Source organism: Balaenoptera physalus (genome assembly GCF_965194825.1).
Source record: "Balaenoptera physalus genome assembly, chromosome: 5".
Taxonomy (NCBI): Eukaryota; Metazoa; Chordata; class Mammalia; order Artiodactyla; family Balaenopteridae; genus Balaenoptera; species Balaenoptera physalus.
Window position 1 is genome coordinate 112,294,841 of NC_138884.1, and position 22,128 is coordinate 112,316,968.

General features: G+C 46.4%; 1 protein-coding gene across 2 annotated transcripts; it reads left to right on the forward strand.

Annotated features, from left to right (window-relative positions):
• The first annotated feature begins 1,260 nt into the window (after positions 1 to 1,260).
• ZNF518B (zinc finger protein 518B) lies at positions 1,261 to 22,113 on the forward strand. 2 transcript variants are annotated; one of them, XM_082461975.1, is made up of 3 exons: positions 1,261 to 4,984; positions 15,401 to 18,254; positions 18,354 to 22,113. In XM_082461975.1, the coding sequence occupies exons 2-3, from the start codon at positions 15,576 to 15,578 to the stop codon at positions 18,822 to 18,824; spliced, it is 3,150 nt and encodes a 1,049-aa protein (XP_082318101.1). In that variant the 5' UTR covers positions 1,261 to 4,984; positions 15,401 to 15,575; the 3' UTR covers positions 18,825 to 22,113. The 2 variants fall into 2 exon arrangements, with proteins under 2 accessions (XP_082318101.1, XP_082318100.1); XM_082461974.1 differs by having other exon boundaries at positions 1,478 to 4,984; positions 15,401 to 22,113.
• Positions 22,114 to 22,128: the final 15 nt, after the last annotated feature.

The window sequence follows — 22,128 nt, forward strand, 5'->3', positions numbered from 1 at the left end:
AGACAGGAGAGGCAGGTGCATCAGCTGTGCAGAGGGAGGGAGCCAGTGTGGCAGACAGCAGAGGCAGAGGAGCGGGTAAGAGATGCTGCTGGAGGCTGTGCAGGACTGGCGGGTCCCGCAAGAACTCTGCAGCTGGGGAGTGACTCGACCCCATCTGCTTTGTGGAAGCAGCACTCCGGATGCTGCAGTATGGTGAGTAGAAGCAGGAGGGGAGACGGGAGACTCCGCATCAGACTAGGGCTATCCACGGGGAAGGACCGGGCTCATCCTCCGCCCCTATCCTTTTTGAAACTCCGGGCGTCTGCTGCGCCCGGCTAGAACGCAGCCTGAGCCACGAGCGACCATGCGCTGAGTCTAAGAGTACAGCCCACCAGGATTCCTTTACCCTGTTCCGCGGGTCACCCGCTCGGACACTGCAGCCCTGTCCGATTGCTCTGAACGTTTCTAACCTGCCCCCCCTCCCTTTCTGTACCCATCCCCTCCCCTAGGGACCGGCCCGCCTCTGCAACTTGCCTTGCCTAGGGCTGATGTAGGCCGGGGACGCTGGCGACTCCACCCAGCTTGGTGTTGGAAGGCGGGCCTGTTTTGTGCCTGGCACTGTGCTTTATCCCGGTGCCTGCAACAACCTGCAAAACACCCGGGACGCGTGTCCTGGTGAGACTTACGGCCCAGAGGCGGCGGCGCACACTTATTTGTAAGTCTAACAAAATGTGGGGGGTGGAGGGCTCATCAGGAATGCCTTTAACCTCGAGCTTTCTGGATCTCCAGGGCGACATTTGCATTTGTTTAAATGCAAACGTTGCGATTGCTGCAATCCTCTGTCGGGAGAACTCAAGGGAGGCCTCACTAAAGCCGGCGCCTAGCGCTACATCCAGTCCTCGGAGATCTCGTCCAGTCCCCGACGCTGACGCTCCCACTCCCGCGACACTAAAGAAACAAAAGCAAAGCAGCACAGCGCGATTCTCGCAGGAGCGGGGTCGCGGGGGAGGGCGGGCCGCGGTCCAGAGGCGCCCGGGGTACTTCCCCGACGGCCTGCAGAGCGCGGAGCCGCCCGTGCGCCGGCGCGGGGTAGAGCTCTACACACGCGGAGCCGCAGAGCAGCGACGCCACAGGCCGCCGGCAGTACTGCAGCACGGGGCGCTCGCGGGCTGGGCGGGGCGGGGGCGACTTCCAGTCGGCCTCCCGAGGCTCTACCGGCCGCGCATGCCCGTTGCGCTGCTCGCGGCTCCCGGCCTGGCCCGCCGCAGTGTTCCGCGGCTCCGGAGGCGGCGGCGAAGGGCGTGGAAGCCCGCAGCGCTGGGGAAGGAGGCAGCGCCATAGGGAGGCACGAGGCGGCTGGGATCTGAGCCTAACCCCTGGCGCCCTCCGCCCCGACAACCTCCATCAAAGGTTGCCCCAGTTACTCCCTTACAGTTGAGAAAAGCGTCTCAGAGACCGGCAGTAAGTTGCCCAAGGCCACACAGCCGATACAGATGAGTAATGGGACCGGGATTCGACTCTGCAGCCTCCACTCCCTGCGCCCCAGGACTGGGAGGATGGCTGAATTTGAGTATTAGTGCTTGGAGACCTTGGGCAAGGAGGCCTTTGTCCCACTTTAACAGATGAACAAACTAAAACTAAGGCTCAAACTTACTAGGCATTTTTGAAATATTTCAAAATGCTCAAAAACAAAAAAGCTGCTTCCTTGGGTCTCCTGTTTATGCATGGCCTTTATGTGCCTGGAATTTACATGTCTTTGTCCTCACCCCTCCTCCCCAAACACTAGCACGAAGTTCCTGACCTGGCTGTTAGAGACCTGGCCCTTTCCCAAGGCACAGTGGGGTCAGGTACCTTCCTCTGAGACACTGGCAGAATCTAAGTTAATGGCTCCCTGAGATACCAGGGTTTGTAAGCGCCTAGGATGATCTAAATCTACACTGCCCTTCCTTCTTCCTCAAACACCCCCAGCCTGTGCCCATCTCAGGGTCTTTGCCCATGCTCTTCCCTATGCGTAAAGCTCTTTTCCATCCTCCTATGCTGGGCCCTACTCATGGCTTAGAGCTCAATTTCAGAGCGTCTTTCATTGAGCCTTTCATACCATCCTCTCTCTTGCTTTGCACTCCCTTTCACATCACCCCAACCAGTTTCATTTTCCCCCCGGCCTCTAGCACTCCCTAATATTAATTATATATTCCATTAACTGTTTGAGATCTACAACCCCCAACAAGATGAATGCTCCCGGAAAGCAGAGCCTTATCTTTTTCCTTACTCTATCCTCAGATGTAGCCTGCACCTGTACTAAATAGGCACTCAACAAATGTTTGTTGAATGAATAAGTAAGCTCCCAGCCCTTACACTCGATGCCTGGTCTTGTTCACGTGTCTTCCCTCCTCTCTCCTATATGTTAGGCAGTCATATCTGGGAGCTTGTATTAGTTTCTTAGGGCTGCTATAACAAACAAATTTATTGTATCACAGTTCTGGAGGCTAGCAGTCTGCAGGGCCATGGTCCCTCCGCAATCTATACGGAAGATCCTTTCTTGTTTTTTTTTCAGCTCTGATAGCCCTAGGCATTCATTGGCTTGTGGCAGTTTAACCCCAATCTTGGCTTGTCTTCACCTGGCCCTTTTCTCCCTGTGTGTCTCTGTTTTCATATGACCTTCTCCTCTGAATCTCTTCTCTTCTTTTAAGGATACCAATCACATAGGATTAGGGCCCACCTAATGATGTCACCTTAACTACCTCTGCAAAGACCCTATTTCCAAATCAGGTTGCATTCACAGGTGTGAATTCCCATTTCCATTCACTGGGCTTTAATATCTTTTGAGGGGATATAACCCAACCTATAACAGAGGGTGATCCATGGAACACTGAAAAGGGATTTAGGCAAACTAAGCTGGAGGATGGGGAAGAAGACAGGAAGGGAAGCCCTAAGTATAGGAAATGTGCACTGGCTGACCATCCAGAAATAACATTTCTGGGTGAACTCTCCTGCATCAAAAGACTTTTAGGGGAAAACACTACAACTTCAAGGGTTTCTACGGGAGTGACTTCTATCCCTCCCTGCTTGGCCCTTTTCCAGGCTGTAAACACCCCATTTCCAGACCCTCCACAAAGCATTGTATCTCACTGATTGGGCTCCTGAGAAATATAAATCTGTCAGAACTATGCTAAGCCTTGACCTGCTTTCTGTTGTTTAATGTTGACAATTGCTTGTGAGGTAGGTCCTATTCTTCACTGAATTTTACGGGAGAAACTGAGGTTCAGCCAGGTTAGGGGGCAGGCTCACAACTTGTGTGTGCTCGAAATGTATAACCAGCTCTAACTCCAGGGGAATTTCCAGGAGACCCACAGGTACTCTTTTGTCAGTTCTATGTGACTCAAGAGGGCAGAACTGTAATGCATGAGTGTATGTTACACGGAGAGGCAATGATTTGGGCTAAATTTCAGGAAAATTTTTTCTAATGCTTAAAATTAACAATTTTTCTGATGTGGCTCATTTTGCCACCAGAGATTTCCAGGCAGTGGCCATTTTAGATTCTCAATGCCCTTTCCAAACCCACCACACTCTTGAGGGTGACTTTGAACTCTCTGCCCCATTCTCTCTGATATGAACTGGACATAAAAGTATTTTTCCGAGAAGAGGTCCACTAGCTTCTCTGAGCCCTAGGAGGTAGAGGACCAGGAAGAGCCCTTATCAACAATGACTACGGCAGCATAGCACAGGGGTTAGACCTGCTGTCGGTGTTCCATCCCTGGGTTGTCATTCTCTCTGCCCAGCTCTTGTTATTTCAGTGGTGGGCATTTTTGTCCACTGCTGGTCCTGTGGCTGGCACTGTCATCCTGAACTCCACTTCTCCGTGTTGAAAAACTGTCCCAGCCCTGCATCTCCTTCCTGCATCTGGCCCATGTCCATGCACCCTGACCTCTGGCCTCCGACAGGAAGGTGTTGGAAACCAGCCTTGCTCCTTCCGGAGCCTTGAAATAAACTTTCAGCTGTTTTTCCTGAAGAAACTTCGCTCCCCTGCCATAATCTGTTCTTAATAGGAAGAAATTGCATTTTGTAGGGAGTAGCATCAGAGTCACTGAGTAGGGAGACTCTAGCAATGCGGTCCACTTCTTTCCTTAGGGAGGGGTCTATTCTAGGTATATCTTCCTTCTGGAAGGTCAAAAGTGAGCAGGGGGGAGTTGTTCTCCCCCCCCCCCAAACAGTACTGGAATCCAAGAAACAAGAGAAAATGGTGGCATTACATAAGCTCACTCCATCTCCAGGTTCTCCCACAATCACTGTCTCGTCTGACCCTCGAAACAACCTACGTGATAAATAAGGCTCTGGGCTTCAGGTCTGATCTTCCCCCACCTTTAAAAATGAAAATATTGAGACTCCGAGGGTCAGAGGACTTCCTCGCCCAAGGTCGCGCAGCTAGGTAAAGGAGTCAGGAGAGTTGGGATTCGAACCTGAGTCTTCAAGGTCATTTCGTTCACTGCTGCTTTCAAAAGAGAAAGAATTTGGACGCTGGAGATCTGAGCTCCTTTTCTGCTCCTGGACTTTAAGCTCCACAAGGGCAGGGAGCAAAGACGCCCTCCGCTTGGACCCAGCGCGGGCACACAGCAAGGGCCCACCACCGCTCTGCTGGGCCAACAATGAAAGCGGAATCAGTTCTTTTGCAGGGAGGCTCCGGAGCTTGCGGACATCCAGGCCAAGCATGGACATTGCGCGTAGTGGATGTGGACGCGTTCGGGCGAGCTCTGAGTCCAGGACCGGGGCTCGGTTAGGTCTTGGGCTCCGCGCCGCGCTGAAACCTGGTGAGGGCGGGCGCAGCTTTAGGGACCTCGGGCGCCAGCTGCGCTCCAGCCGAGCCTCTGCACGCACACTGCGCACGCGCGGCGCCGCCGGGCTCCGCCCCCCGAGTAGGGACCTACAGCGGGCGGCCGCGGAGGCGGCAGCGGTGGCCTGCGGACGGCGGTGTAGACGCTCCTTTCCGGGACCCCGACCCGGCGGCTCGGTGAGTGGCTGAGCGGGAGGGCTAGGGCGCTGGGTCTGCGTGCGCGGGGCGCGCGGGGCCGGGGTGCGGAGGGGTGGCGCGGGGCCGTGCGGGGCAGGGACAGGACGAGGCCGCGCAGGGCAGGCAGCCGGGGCCGGGTGGTGCGGGGCTCGGCCCCGCGTGCCCGAGCCGCCGGCCGGCGTCTTGGCAGGAGGCCCCGGGGCAGACGGGTCGCGGCAGCGGGCCCCGGGCTGGGTGCGGAGGAGAGGGCGGCGGCCTGGAGGGGAGGGGAGGGGGCGTCGGGCCGGGGGTGGGGGGAGGGGCGCCCGGCAGGGAGCTCTCGCCGGGCCGGGGACAGGGAGCACGGACCTCGGGGGCCGGGGGTGGCGGCGGGTGCGCAGCCGGCGCCCCCCACTCGAGCGCCTTTGTGCAGCGGCCGCGACCCTGTAGGCTCGCCCCGAATGCCCCGGGTCGCGACCCTTGGCGGCGGCGTCCGGGCTGCGGGACGGCCGGTGCGGAGCCGCCGAGCCCGGCCTCCTCCGCCCGCCCCCAGCGTTTTAAATGATGCATCTCCTGGGAGAGTTCCTACCGGTCGGCTCCGAGCAGGAAGTGTCGTCAGGAGGCCATTTTTAAAGCCTCCTGCGGGCCTCGGAGGTCAGCGTTGACGTGGTCCGGTTTTCAGTGGTTAGAAGAAACCCCTGCGACCCCTGGAAGGGGCCCAGACGACCCCTGGGGACGAGGCTGTAAACCCACTGTACCCGCGCCTTCCCTTCCTAGCAGCCGCGCTGTGAGACGTGGACGGGCCTTGGATAACGTGTACCGTCGATGTGTGTGCCAACAATAAACTTGAAAACCAGACTGGCATTGTCTTTCCTTGGGAGTTTTGGGGCATGTGCCCGGGGATGGGCTTGTCCATCTTTTGCTGGTGAGGGTGTAAAGGGAGGATAAAGATGAAGGCGTGACTCGGTTCTAAATGCTGATGTCACTCTTTGTGGGCTCTCCCCCATCTCAGCTGCCCTTTTATCTTGTTGCCTTGGGGTCCTTGGGCAGTTTGAGGCCAGGAAACCACGCAGGGTGCTAAAGAATGAAAATGCCTAAGTCGGAAAGGGAAAGCCAAAGGAGAGAATGAAAGAAAACACTTAAATTCCTCTATATATGTTGGTTATTCCGTGTATCCCGTGAAAATATCCTTGATTTTAAAAACTGGGATAATGAACAGTTGATCAACCTAACATGAAAAATTAGGAAGTGAAATACTGAGCACTGTGTCCTGATTAAAAACAAACCTACACAGCTAAACTGTTGTGTTCGAACCCTTAAACATTATCCCTTAAGCTTAGAATTGAAGTCACCAAGAGTGGGAAAACCGTGGTCTCCAGGAGCAGGCAGGACTTCCTATAAAAAAGCAGAGAGAATCGGAATGTATTTCTTTATCTCTCTCTGAGTCAGGTATGCAAAGTTCATTCCAACCCCTGATGTGTGTGCACAGCAGGAGATACTGGCCCAGCAATTGGCGATTTAAAAACCAATATCCCAATATAGTCTATTTAGGTAGAATACAAATGTTTGGCTTTTTTAAGTTATATCGGTGTTATCTTTAACCTAGGATGCATTTTTTAAATGTTTTTATTTCTTGGATCTAACATAGCCTTGAAAAATAACACTTTTGTAGGTATCCAGTTTTGTTGTGCTGTTAAACATTCATTGTAAGGTGCGTTGTGAGAACAGACAAAGGAGGGCATTATTTTATTTATTGGGCCTCCTCCCTGATTTTTAAAAATCCAGTAATAGCAATTAAAAAACACACACATCTGTCTACTGGTCTGTTTGCTTTAAAGTAAGGGGATCTGGATCAGTTTAAGAGAAAAAAAAAGAACAAAGAACATTGTTATTGTCGCCAGGAAGGCTGATGTTTCTTTCATTCATTGACTCCATTCAGCCAGTGCTCGTTGAGTGCCTGTGTGACCAAGCCCTGTGCCGTTGACTGTGATAAACAGGGTCGTCCTCACCGGTGATGTTTCTCAGTCTTGATTGTTCTCAAGCTGCCGGGCATAGACTGCATTTTCTTTGTTCACATATTCAGACTTGGCCAGCTACAATCTCCAGGATCCATCCTGGGAGTGAAAGTGGCTAGAGCCCCCCAGATGGAGACATTCTCATCATAGGGTGGGGAGTGGGGAGGCATCAGAATCACCTGGGAAGAATTTAAGCCACAGGCCCTGAGCCCACCCCAGGAAAAGGACAATCTGATTCATTCATTCACCTGAGTCCCTTTTCTTTTACGCTCCCTTGCTTGAGAAGCACTTTGGGGGCTCATTCCCCTTATTTTCTAGAAAAGTGCATGAAGAAACCAAGGCTACATGGGCCCAGCACTTAGACCCAAGTGTCTGGTTTCTGTTGCAGGGCCCCTTGTGCGCTGCCTTGCTGCCTCCCAGGGTTCTGAGCGTAGACGCCTATGCCAGGGCCTGAGGTTGACACCGGCTGGGACTCGGTGCCTGAGAAGAGAAGGAAGAGCCCATGGGACTCTCCGTGCTCTTGACTCAGTCAGCAGCTCAGTGGCTCCAGGCAGGCAGTAAGAACAGTGCCCAACTATGCAGTTCACAGCCTCACGCAGCAGGGTAGCAGAAAAGACAGGATTTAGACTAGATGCCAGCTGACCAACTCCATGACCTTAGAAAAGCCACAGTATCTCCAGATCTTACAAGAAGCAGGTAATTGGAGGTAATTGGTACTTTGAGGAGTAATGGATGTAACGTATGAATCTGCCTTCTCACACACCCCTTCCACCTGGCTTGGGCCACGGTGCTCCAGGATTGGCAACACAGCCAGCCACTGACAGCATCCTCAGGTCACTAGTGTAGCATTTACCACTTTACTGAAACCACCCGTTTCCCTCTCTCCATCTCCTGATCCCACTCCTTAAAGACAGCAGCCTGCGGCGGGTGTCGGGTACACAGCCCTGGCTCACGCTCGTCGTACTCACACCATGCCAGGCACATTTCAGTTTCCGAGAATCTGCAGTGGCTCTGTGCTTACACACTCCACAGACAGCATCAGTGAGGATGTTTCCAAGGTCAGATGGCCAATAAGCAAGGGTAGGAGCCAGAGTCTCCCTGCCTGCTCACACCATTACAGATCAAGGCAGTGGCCTTGCCTCACCTCCAGGCACCCAAGGGTGGATTGGACTGGTATAGAAAAGACTGCATGGGAGTGCTGATAATGACTCTGGCCATTCCCCCATCTGCTCCTCTCTACCTGTAACGTCCGGTGGTGATTCTCAACCTTGGCTGCACATTAGAACCACCTGGGAAGCTTTTAAAATTCCCAAAGCCTTCCACCCAACACAGTGGAGACCAGGCATCATTATTTTTAAAGCTCCCCAGGTAAATTCTCTGTGCAGGAGGGCGACTAAACATCAAAGGGACCTCTTTAAATAAGTTTAACATATTATGACAAGTTGATTACCTTGATTCAGCCAAGGTTAAGAATCACTGATTTAGTGGGAGATAATTCTTCTTTGTTTAATTATACTTTTTATTAAACTCTTGCTCCATTTCTTCTACAAAATTTTGACTTTAAGGCAAAAGTCGGGGGAGGGGGGGAGTACAAAGACACATTTGTCCTTCATTTTTATCACCTTTAGAGACCTGAAGTTACTAGGTGTGTTTAATAACATAGAATTTTGTAATATTGCTTGTAGTACTACCTTGTTTTTACCTTTTTTTAAAAATGCTAACAAGAGCATATTTGCCTCAAATTTTTTTCCATGTATAGAACTGTAAGTTTTAGACTTTAAAAACTCTAGCACTAGTCATATTCTTTCTTTAGAAATGTTGTCTCTTATTTAAACTATTTTAAAAAAACTATAATAATAACTTCCTTTGTTCTCTGGTGTAGTTTCAGTTCACGTGCTCAGCAGTGCCATTCAGTCCCAAGGTAACTCCCTTTGTAGACTGGAGGGTGGGAGAGAAGATCCTCACCTCCAGCCAGAGCACTCAGCCAGAGACCTTTATCTCATTAAGCTCGTTTGTTAAACTAAGATTCTGCTTCTCTGGGATTACTGGACTCTTCTACATTGGAAGGAATCTTCAACAGAAATATGTTGACTTATTTGTTGTCAAAACATGTAGTTTGCCTGCCGAGCATAATGCTGCCTGCTAGCTGCGTTATACCATTTCCTCACATCAGCCATGTAAATCAGGCATTATTCCCATTTTACAAGTGAGGAAACTCAGGCTCAAAGAGGTTGAGTCCAGAATGACACGGCTTCTAAGTCAAAAACCTAGGTTTCAAACCTTGCTCCTGAGACCCCAAGGTGATTGCCCTTTTCACTCTATTGCACTTTTCATCTGCAAAGCTGAGGAATCAGAACAGGGGCTCTTGTTCAGCCTTCTTGCCTCATTGTGTGCTGCAAGTAATACACTTGGTTTCAGAAGGAAATCTAAGGTCTCAAAGGTGTACGTTTGTCAGCAACATTTGGAAGTATTTTTTGCCATCAAGATGGCCATCAGTTTTCAGTTCAGTCATTTCAAGTGCAAGATAGATTAGCAAAAAGAAAATACTTCATTGATTTTTTCATTGTTTAGATCTATTTACCATTCAATTCTGATTCTTTGTAATTGTCTGGAAAAGTTCTTGCTGAGTGAGGCAACAGTTTCTTCTTAAATACTAACTTAACTGGAGAAATGTTGGCAGTTTACATACCTAATGTTGCATTGTTTCACTGATCAGGTATCACTCGTTTACATGCTAATGGTCATTTAGGGGTAGAATGTTTTAAAATTTTGGTTACTAGGAAACGTTAGACTAGCCTTTGCTATCTGTGGCTAAATAGACAAAAGGAGCAGAGAGAATTTTGGAGTGCATGTGCCACCAGACTGAGTGCTTTGCATGCACGATCCTAGTTTGCTTCTCCTGATTACCCTTTAAGTTTGATGATATTAAAGCCTGTTTCCTTGCCTGACAATAAGTAGAGAGAAATCACTTGCCTAAGGACCCAGCAAATAAGGGACAGAATCAGTTTGAACTACAAACCTGCCAACTCCCTTCCCTCTGCTCCTCATGGGCAGAGCAGCTACATTCCTGCCCTAGCCGTGGATATGGTAGAAGCCACAATGAAAAGGTTTCTGGAAGAGCTTCCTAAATTTGCTTCAGTGTCCAGAAAGGATACAGTCAGTCAACTAAAATTTGCTGAGTTTGCCGGGCATCTCTCATGAACAGAAGATGTATGTGATGATCCACGTAGCATGCACATGGTTTGATTGTCTAGCCACTTTTTTTAAACTCACTAATATCTGGTGTTGGGACACGTTCATTTGCTACAGGGATAATTCACAGTTCAACTGGGCTTGGAGAGGAAAAGGTCGTTCGGTAACCATCAATAGATTATATGTAAGCCTAAGTTGTAATGAGCACTCTTGTAGTTAAAGCATCTTTTCCATGGTGATTATAATCACCTGTTGGCCCCTTTGCCACTAAGGCAAGGTGGATGGTTTGGCCCCAGAGGTAAATTATCTTTTAGACTGTACAGCCAAGCAACTATAATTAAACTTATAAAATGAGATTCACTGTGTATTCCAGAAAAAGCAATTTCCAGGCAGCAAAGAAGCCTGTATTTTAGCCCCTTGGACTATTTATGTGATAGGCATCATTTCTTCTATTTTCTTCATAAAAAAAGGGAGAGTAATACTCTTAATAGTTTTATGTGTAAGTAACATATAAACACTTATAGTCACACTGTCACATTTAATCCTCACGACAACCTTGTGAGGTAGATACTGTTATTGTGTATTTTACAGGTGAGGAGTCACAGTTTGCTCCAGGTCAGACATCTAGAAAGCAGTGGGACTGGGATTTGAAACCCTGTAATCTGATTCCGCCATCTGTAGCTTTAAACACTATTTTACTGCTTATTGCTCTTCTAATTCTGTTGAGCACTTGATGTTTCCGGTATTTAGAAGTCAAATGCTTCCTTTTTAATAAAAACTTACACAACCTTCATGATTTTTATAGCCCTCAATGTCACTGGTTTCTAACAAACTCTGTTTTTCTCCATCTGTCCCCATGATAAATTTTTAAGAAACCAGGTCAGGTGAGCTCAGAGTCAGAAGGAAAACCCACCAGTAGTGGATGCTGCCCTTAGGCTTTTTCCCCAGAAAAGACAAGACTCAGTCTAGAGGAAGCACATTTGTCACACATTGTGTCCCTCCTCTTTGTGTGTGGAAGCCGCCTTTGTCTGATGCTGGAGATAATTCTGCGTTAAAAAGCTCACTTTTTGCTGTATAAAGGCAGACAACTTAACATTAAGTAGCTATTTTATTGTTGTGTCCAGAGTTAATAATACTAAGTATTTTCTGTGTTTTCGAGAACCTTCCTAAATGAACTTTAAAAAATGTACATCTCTAGTTCTAGGAGGTCAGATGCAGAGGTTTTGTAACAGGTGTTGTGAGTGTGGAAGGTCGGTGATCACTGACACTGGTGTTAATCGTGATTGATTAGTGCCCCCAGCACCTGGCACACACACGGCCCTTTATCTACAGTGTTTCATGTAATCCTTGGTCATCAGTCCACTGGACAGTAATCTGCCAAGAGGACCCCGCTTCACAGGTGGTTGTACCTGAACGTGAACCAGGTAGAGAAAGGTGTATGGAGGGACCAAGGTCTTGGGAGCCCATTTACTCAGGTGTGCTTAGTGTAGCCTCAGGAGTGTCCAAGTATAAATGCCAACATCAAAGCCATCTGAGTTCTTCTGTGCCACTGCGTCCATTTACGTCTGTCTTGGGGTGCTACATCTGAGATCTTTTTCACCCACAACTAGCTCCACATGTTGCAGTGGCCAAAGAGAACTTTGTCTGCTTGTTTTGAAGAAGCCTGACATCTTTGTCACCTGGACGGAGGGAAGTACCAAGGTAGAAACATGCGTTATTTTGAGAATGGTTTAAAAGCCAAGAAGGCACTTTCAAACAGGTGACGTAACTGGGTCATGGCCTAGTGTCTTGCCTCCCCATTAAACTGCATTTGCTAATTACAGTCTCATGCTTCATATTGACACTTGCTTCTGTGGATTCCTAATTCAAAATAACTGCTGAGATGGTTTTGCAGAAGCACCACCAGGAGGCTTCTGCATTACTGAGGCACCAAGCAGGCTTGGTTAGTTCTCTAGAGAGAACTCTCCTCCAGCAGGATGCTCTCCTCTTCTTGCTAAGGTATGTGATTTTACCGTTCAGTCTGAGATTTCAAGTCTTCAGTTCCAGGAGGAATGACACCTCCAAGTTTTAAAAGGATTTGGAGAGAAAATGGCAAAACTGCCTTTTGTGATTTTTTTTAAAAGAGTTGGTAAGCAGGTTGTACCAGGCAAGTAAGTTACTTTCTTTTCTTTCCTCCCCCTCTTTCTTTTTCCCTCCCTGCCTCTTGCCCTTCTTACCTCTTCTTCTCTTCCTTCTTTTCCTCTTCTTCTTTTTCCTCTTCTCTTCTTCTCTCTCAGGATTATGAGGCTGGTAGATCAGATATGTACATCTTGGCTGATATGCACCTCTTGTGAACAGAATTGAGACAGGAAAGGAGCAGATTAATGACTGGTCTATCAGGGATTAAGTTGTTTGTAGCTCCAAGGTCAGGATATAAGGAAGTTACAAGAAGGTTGGTTTCAGTTTTATTTAAGGGTAAATTCTGGACAGTGATAACTATGTGAAAATAAAATTAGCTGCCCGAAGAGAGAGGGAGTTTGGCTCATGGTAGTATTAGAGCATCAGCTGCATGACCAACTGGTGAAGATGTTTTAAAGGATTGAAATGTTGTTGGAAGTTTCAACCAGTGATTTCTGATGCTGGCTTTTCATCAGAATTATATGGAGTGCTTTTACAAACCATAAATGTCTCTTCTCCTTCCCTCTCCCACTAAGATTTAGATTGATGAGCTTTGGGATGAAGCCCAAGAATGTCTATTTTAGCTCTGATTCTGCAGCTCCTCCAGATTCAGGAACCACTGGACCAGATCCCCTTAAAGCCTCTTTTCAGCCTCTGCATTCCTTGGGCCAGTGGTTTTCTTAGGCTCTGGTTGCAGCCATTGCTTCCTCTATTTTAGCAGGATGGAGATGCCAACTTGAACATGTTGACAATAGTAGCATTTTTAGATGATAAAAAGTCTGCAACTTCAGGGCTAAGCATTCATCTATGTGAGCATGGAAGAGTGAGCAGATACAAATGGGTGGCTGGCTTGAGGTCACTTCATTAGTGCAGAAGTTCTGGGTATCACTTCCGTCTCCTTTCACTAAAGCCAGTTTACAAATCCAGAAAGTGAAGTGCGTCAGCTTCTCCCAGTGACTCCTTTGAAAGCTCTGCCTGCTGTATATGTACCAGGAGTGCAGAGGAAAATGACCGTCCTTGTCTTTGCCCCCGTGCCTGTCAGTTTGCAGTCTGAGGCATCCACGTGTCCTGTCCTGTGCACAGTCCCCTTGCATAGGTGTGTGTTTGAACACTGAGGGGATAGGTTTGCACCTTGCAACCCCACAGGCCTCTGTATTACATACACACTTGGGGTGGGGCAAGTCTGATTGTGTCCCTAGATGCTTGATTGCATGCTGGGAGTTGTTTTTGAAAGGAGGCAACTGTCTTTTGCAAAAGCAAAATAGGAAAAGATACTACTGCAAAAGAAAATAAAGATTGTCATCAATGTGGTACGTTCTTACGGTGCTTTCCAAAAATGTTTTTAAAGGCAGGTTGTATGCTAGATCTGGATACACAATAATTGTTTCTCTCCACCCCACAGCAAGACCTTCTGCTCCCCCAGGTCGGCCTTCCAGACTTACTTTGTACAGCTCTTGGCCTATTAGCAGGGTGCCAGAAGGAAGCTGCTAATTCCCATTCGTATCGCTGCCCATCATTGAACAAGCACTTACTGAGGCCTCTGTGCGCCTCTTGACATTCAGGGAAGTGCTTTAAAATTTTAAAAGTGTTGTCTTGTATTGTTTAGCGTTTTAGTCATCATGGCAGGACTGTGGAAGAGGCTGGATAAATATCCGTCATTCTGATTGCCAGATGAAAAAATTGAGGCTCGACAGGTTGAAAGTGGTTTTTTTAAGGTCATAACAGAAAGGCTTTTAGCAGGTCCCAAACTGGAGTGGTTTTTGTTTAGTTCTGTGTATTCTGAAAAAAGAATGCGTAGTTACAGATAATTACCTATTTTTATGTAAAAATCACTGCATTACACATATTGTGGTATTGGCTCTAGAAAACAGGAGCTGCATTCCAGGCCGCCTTACTCTCTCTCCCCTGTGTCCTTGCTGCCATGGTTTCGCCCTCTGAGACTCCGGTCCCTGTAGCAGCCAGAGGCAGTGGCTGGAATATAGATCAGATCATGTCATGTTCTGTTGCTGCTCCAGTCTCTCCCCGGGTCTCCTCCTCACGTGGGGAGAAGCCACATCCTTACGATGCTGCACCATAGATCTTCCCCTGCCCAGTACCCTCCGGCCTTTCTTGCTCATTGCCCCCCAGCCTCAGCCTCCTTGCTGGTGCTCCAGTGCTCCAGTGCTCCAGGCCCACTTCCCACAGAGCTCCCCGCTCCCTCAGCTTGAAACGCCCTCCTCCCAGGCTGCCCCGAGGTCTCTGCTCCAGGGTCAGCTTCTCTTGAGGCCTTTCCTGACTCTCCACACCCCAGCCCTACAACTTCATCACATAGTTACGCCCTGTGCCCCTTGCCTGGCTTTATGGTTTGTTTTCCGCAGTCACTTGCCACCATCTGCCAAATAAATACACAGTTTGTCTCCCCTCTCTGTACCACTGTGAGGGGAGGGATGGATTTGCTTCTGGTCACTGCCCTGTAGCGCCTAGAGCAGTGCCTGACACCTGATAGATGCTCAGTAAGATGTTGAAGGAATAAGTATTTGTCTGCCTAGTATTGGCAGGATAGTATTGTCTTCTTACCACTTGTGAAAGCAAATGGGGCACATGAGAGAGAGAGTTGGGATCCACGCCGTAACATAGAAACAAATGGACACCTGAGCCAGAGTCCTGGCTCTGCCACTGGTTAACTTGTGTGTTTAGAAACTAAAATGCCAGCCCCCTAAGGTTTTAGTGAGGCTGGTATGAAATTATACCTGTGAAATTGCTAGAATGCTCTCAGTGACACTTAAAAATAACTCACTCAGCAAAGGCTATTCTGAATGACTGCCATGATTACCCCAGTATATCTGTGTTTATGGTTGGCCTAAAGTGATGACTTTTAGGGGGGCGGAGTTTGAAAATGTTTTCAGTTTAGGCTGGTTATTTGCCATTTCTGTTGTACTGTGTATCACTGTCGACATGTGTTTCAAGATAGTAGGTCAAGATTTAGCATAAAATCCCCAAGGCCATTGAAATATAGGGTAAATTTGGAAATACGTTAGCTAAACCTTAAGTTCATCTATTAATGATGCTTTGTGATATCTTTTTTCCCCTTCAGTGTTGCCTGGAATATCAGAGAATTGGAAACAGTCATATTTTGGGATCATGACCTACTGTGGTGGTTTATGAAAAAAGATAATATGTTCCTGGGAAGCCAGCTACAAAGTATACTGAAGGATGCTTCCTAAGAGTCTTATCATGTCTCTCTGGATTTCAGTGGCCTCTTTTTAGAAATGCAAATGAAGAAGATGAAGGATAGTGGACAGCAGTTGTGGACTACACAAGTGGATGACGGACACAATTCCTTGACCATGTCGCTCAAACAGCCTAATGCTAATCGAGCGACTCGCCCAGATAGACAAGAAGCTCAGACTCTTCTGTATCAAGTCTCCGAGGCAGAGGCTGCCACGATGACCGTTGCTACATGTGTGAAGTGTAAAAGTGTGTACAAGATCCCACTTCAGGATCTGAAAAAGGATACTGGGCAAAGCCAAAAGGAGGACAAATATGTTTGCTTCAAATGCAGCCTAGGTGTGGCCCCTCCCCACTTCCACTTTGTGAACAATAATCACAGTGCTACTCACATAGGGAATAAACCGGAAACCATCTCAAGTTCTGTCAATAACAAATTTAAGGTAAGGAACTTTAAGCCAGGCAAATACTATTGTGATAAATGTCGATTTTCCACGAAGGACCCTCTGCAGTACAAAAAGCACACACTTCAGCATGAAGAGATTAAATTCATTTGTTCTCACTGCAGCTACATTTCCTACACTAAAGGGGAGTTTCAGAGGCACTTGGTGAAACACACAGGCATTTTCCCTTATCAATGTGAGTATTGTGACTATGGTGCTATTAGAAATGACTACATTGTCAAACACAGGAAGAGAGTCCACGAGAAGGCTGGTGGAAAACGGCTGCCCAAAACCATTGCCAAGCTGGAGCCAAAAAGAATCAGTGCATCCAAGCAAAACCCAGAGCTTTTAAAAGCTTCCAGTCCAAGGACTGCGTTTCAAAATAAGTTGTCAGATCAACTTTCAAGGTTCTCCCTCCATTCAAATAAAGACAGAATGCACAACATAATGTTATTACCTGAATCAAAGGAGTACCAAAAAGATGTTGTGTGCATTCCAAATAAAGTGACGCTGTCAGAGCCCAATGAAGTCAACCTGTTTGAGAACAAAAGTGTGGAGGTGGAAGTGTTATCCCCTGCAAAAGAGCCTGTTCAGCCGGGAATGCCATTAACGGTTGTGGCACCAGCGGAACTAATCGTCCCTGCAAACTGTTTAGCCCAGTTGATAGATGTGAAGGTTGTCAATGGAACACAGCAGCTTGTGCTGAAACTGTTTCCTCTGGAAGAAAATAATTGCCTTGCCGCTGGTGGGGGTGATGGAGGTAATTCTGAACATGTGACTAAAGAGAAAGATTCAAGGGAACAGGAAAAAATGGCTTCTGCAGAACAAACAAAGTCACTAATGATCAAAGGGAATGTTGGAAAACTTGCAGGCATCCATAATCTTCAATCATCAGTTCAGAAACAACTTAAAAACGTGAAATGGGTAGGGTCTTATGACTTTTTCACGTCAAATTCTAGCGTGCACAGTGGTGGAGAATCCTTTCTCAACCCTGATAGAGTTGAGGGTTTGCAGAAAAAAGGTTATACATATCCACAAAGAACTGCTCTTCCTTCCATTGCCTTAAAAGGTCATTCTCCATCATCTCTAATAAAAAATGGTATTTTAAGTGGTCTTGGAACTACGTCAAACTCTTTTCCATATAAAGCTGCCGTTTCTTTTACTGAAGATGGAAGAAATTTACACAGTGACTCACAGCAGTTATTTCCTCTTGCTGCATCGCCTGCAACCATTTCCTTCTCTGGAGAAAGGGACTCACTGCCCCTAAGTAAAAAGGACGTGGAATCTAGAAATGAGATCAGTTTTCCTGTAAAAATGGCTCCCCCTAATAAGAAGCTGAAACATAACCAGACACAGGAACACAAGGCAGTTTCAAATACAGGCCAGATTTCCTCTCAACCTAAAAGTGAGTATTTACACATAAACATAGCGGGAGAAGATGGAATCAGATCTCAACAGTCTGGGGATAAACCTTTGGAATTAAAGAATTCTGAAAAGACTAATGACTCCTTTGAAGGCCCAGTCATCTCATCAGTGTTTTCTCTGAGCTCTGGATCTGAAAACGTCCCTGAGGGTGTTAAGTGGAATAGTTCAACGTCCAAAATAAAGTCAATTGAACTCTTGCGCAGAAAGATAGCCCAGTTAATTGAATCCTGTGGCAAGCCTTCATCTTTGGCTGCAAGTAATGCACATCGTCATTCTGTAGGGAAGGCATCTAGGGTCACTTCGAAAGCTACCTCTGAAGGTATTCAGGAAATTAACGTGTCATTTACCAGCACTGGCTATTCCACAGGTACTCTCCCGAAACCTCAGGATGACGTTGGTATTAATGGACAGCTTACTCATCAGCAGATATATCCGCATCTTGTAGAAGGCAGCAGTGGGAAAACCGAAAGCGGAGTAACCAGGAAGCCACATTTGGCTCCTCCAGTATTGATCCCGAAGGGGGCTGTGTTGAGGGTTCTTAATTCCTCTGAGAATTCCCACATTATAGAGGCTACATGTGAAGCACCTGTCAGCATCCCCTGCAGTGAGACACAGTTAATAAAACCCATTCCGTTCTGCCCAGTGAAACAGACAGACTTGGACTTACAGTCTTCGACAAGTGAAAGTGGGCCAATAGACATGTCCCAGAATCATGATCTATCTCTTTGGGCTAAATCAAGAAAAGAGAGTGCTAATTGTAGCACCATGCTTAAAAAAACTGGACTCCTGCATGGACAGCAAGGAAGCAGTGAAATGAGTAAGCAAGGGAAACTGTTTTCCAGAAGTCTTCCTGTAAGTAAAAATAAAACCAAACAAGTCAACTCATCCAAGAAGAAAAGCAAAATTCAGGCTGATCCCAGCCGCTGTTTCAAGGATCCTTCCATTTTTCAGGTTGCAAGACAACTTCGACTGATAGCAGCTAAACCAGACCAGTTGATCAAATGCCCCCGTCGGAACCAGCCTGTCATCGTGTTAAACCATCCTGATGTCGACTCACCAGAAGTATCCAATGTGATGAAGGTAATAAACAAGTACAAAGGCAACGTCCTCAAAGTGGTCCTATCAGAGAGGACTAGGTGTCAGTTAGGCATCAGGCGGCATCATGTCCGGCTGACCTACCAGAATGTGGAGGAAGCCAATCAGATAAAAAGGCAAATGATGTTGAAAATGAAACTTAAAAAAGTTCATAAAAACAACTACCAGGTGGTGGATTCCTTGCCTGATGACTCATCACAGTGTATATTTAAGTGCTGGTTTTGTGGACGGCTCTACGAAGACCAGGAAGAGTGGATGAGTCATGGCCAACGGCATTTAATAGAAGCAACTAGAGATTGGGATGTTCTTTCTTCCAAGGGCAAATAAGTGAAAAATTGGTCTTGGAAGCAAATTGTTTTTCTTACTTTTAATTGATTCTGGTTTGGTTTGTTTGGTTTTGTGTCCCTCCCTGACTCTGTAGGATAATACAGACTGCAGGGATGGGAGGTTGGTTCAGTCTTCAGGTCTTCCTGGGAATGTGGAGAGCCTGGCGTCTGAGCCTGGTGACTGGACGTCAGAAGGTGTCTGTGGCCCCCGAGGAAGTGCACACAGATTCACGTGTATGCATTTGTCTGGGGCGAAGGGAAACTTTGAACAGATTTTCCATGGGATCTGAGACTTCCCTTTGGTCAGCAACCTTTTTCTGCATAGGTAAAAATCATTTCTAATCCATTCAGAGGGGCAAGTTTAGAGTGTTGTACACATGCTCTTTATATAACAAAATGCTACTGAAGAATTAAACCCAGGTCTTGGTGTACACATCCACTTTTTTTTTTTTGCATTAACTCATCTCCTGAATATTTGGTACATAATGGAAAGTATATTTTCTACTTTGTTAGTTATCTTAAGTTTGGTTATAGAAAAGTGGCCCTTCTTTTAAATCCCTCACCCACTCTGCAGTGTTGCTAAGTGTTATAGCACAGAGTTGGGCTTTTGTTGACCCTTTTAAAGAATAATTCCAAAGGTTGGCCTGAATTTACTACAACAGCAGGTGTTGTTAGAGGAAGAAAGGAACATTTTCAGGCTTTTGCTTTCTTTTTAAATACCTTGGTTTATGACAGTTGGGGAGGGAATGTGCCTTTTTGGGGGCGGGGAAGGAGAAGAAAGGGTCACAGAGGGAGAATATCTAAAATTATCTCCTGTTTGCCCTTACCACTCTCACAAAAGTCAAGTAAGTCTTAAAATGTGAATGAACAGGCTTCTTTCAACAGAGAGAAAGTTTGGGGAGACAAATCAAGATAGATAGGATTGTGATGAAAGTTGTAGCTTTAATGAGACCAGTTTTCATTTGGGAACTCATCGCAGACCACGGGTGGAACCTGCACACTGTTTTCTTTCTTCCTCCATCACCAGTGGATCACAGACACTGTCCCCCACCCCTGCCAGGTCTTACCCTGCTCTCCCTTGGAGGGTTTTCTGAACAGGCCCTCCTGTGAAATGAGATCGCTTCCCTGCTCACCTGTCCCTTTCCCTTGCTTGAGACCCCTTAAGGTTTTCCCTGATGAAAATACTAAAAACAGGCAAGAATCAACAAAATGAACACCTCCCACCACCTCTGTTAAGCTTACAGGAACGCTGTCCCTGGTTTTCATCAGTGGTAACAACCTGCTTCTAATTTATCTCAGCCGCAGTCAGGCTTTCCCCGTTGCTCACCTTCCTGGGAAGCAGCTCCAAGAACACTCCAGCAACCCCTCCACCAGCAGGAGTCAGGATTGGGGCTGGTCTCCACAGCACCTTTGTGTGCACTAGAAAAAAGCCCACCCTCTGCACCATTGCGGCTGCTTGGGCAGATGGATGGCTTTACAAAAGCAGCTCAGGCTGGATTCTAGTCCTCACTTGCCCACGCAGCGGGGAACCGACCATAATGCAGAGCACACACAGCACAGCCGCAAGGCAGCCCCAACTCACGTGTTTTCCTCCCTTTTGAAGACTCCTTCCTTAGGGAATTGAGGGCAGCGAATGAAACTGGGGGCTGTTACATCTGAGAAAGGCATGAGTGAGATTTCTGTTGTGTTGGGTAGTAAGGTAAGAGACTTTCCTGATTTTTCTTTCCACGTGGGAAAGTCTTAGATTATCCTCTGATACATCAGATTGTAATTCTTTGTAGTTGGTTCTCATTACACGTATTCAACATGGCTTGTGTATAGTTTAATACATAATCATTAAGTTGATTGGTTAGTTTTTATTGAAATTTAAAACTTGGGTTTTTTTATATGTGTATATATGTGTGTACACATATATTTTTTACCATATGAAAACTTGCAGTAGCTAATTTTCTGATTTCCTATTTTATAGTGAAGTTATGTGGGCTGGAAAAATATAAAACATTTTATATTCTAGAAATAATTTATTTTGGAAGTACATTTTTATAGTGGTCTGATCTCATTTTTAGAAAATGAAAGCACAGTAAGTGATGGGTCTGATTTATATGAACAAATGGGAGTAGAAACCCCGGTGGATCATTGCAGTACAGTATTTAGTCCCGGTGCATTTCTAGTTGGTGCTTTTTGGGAAACGGATTGTGTGTACCACTTCTGTACATAAAGGAGAGCATTCTTAAGTTTTATCCACGCATAGATCTGTTATTCCCTCCCCACCCCAGTCCCCATCATGAAAGAAGGCTCTTAAGGTGTTGAGAGGCGAAGAAAAGGCTGTGCTTTATTATTTTTCTCCTTCTATACCTCACTGTTTAGTAGCATCTTTCCTGAAAGGCTAGACCGTGACCTTTCAGGAAAGATAACCATGAATCAGGTCAGAGTGTTAAGTGTCAACATGAAACATATACACTTTGCAGCATAACTGTTTTTCAAGTATTACCTAAAACTCAGCTTATGTACTTGTACAGAGCAAAATTTTGTGAGTAGAATATGTAGCTAGGCTTTTTGAGATTTCCAGAACCGCAGTACTTTGTAAGGAATTCAGAGGGCTCCTGGAAGTCATAAAAAAATGAGAAAGCAAAAAATGGCTGTCTTCCCTATATAAAGAACTTTAGAAAATAGCTTGTTAACATGTAGCTTAATGTCATGAAACGAACAAAATTGGAGAAGGTAGGGGCAGAACTGTGTTGAGTATTTGTCTACTCTTTCTTACCTTGATTTTGAAGGGTCTCTACTCAGTAAATGTTACTCATAGTACTTACTATTAAAATCATTTCTAACTTATTTTTTAAAATAGGTTTTCTTTGGGGGATCAGAAATGAGACAACCTTGTTATATTTATGATATGACAGTGAAAATTTTTTTAAAAAGTATACTCAGATTCTATTTTACTCAAATGTTTATCCCCAGTCCAAAACACTTTGTGAGCCCCTCTCATGGGCCAAGTGCTCTTGATTGAGCTAAACTGAACACAGTGTATTAACCCTCAAAAGTTCCATCCCTCTTTCTTAAGCCACCCCAGAAAATGAAGACGTGATGCCACTCAGCCTTTGGAATAATTTTTGAATCTGTTAACGTCAGTATGAGCAGAAAACAAAACATTGCGTAACATGTTTTAAGCATTATTAAAAAGTCCTGCATTAACAGTTTGTGTGTCTGCTGCTCCGAGTTTGAAACACGTATGTATATACATAGAGAAGTTGGCATAAATTTTGTTAAATAAAGCAACTATAACATTTTCTCTGTTCTTTCAT

Coding starts and splice junctions, on each gene's coding strand:
- ZNF518B (XM_082461974.1), top strand. CDS start 15,576: ATGCAAATGAAGAAGATGAAGGATAGTGGACAGCAGTTGTGGACTACA.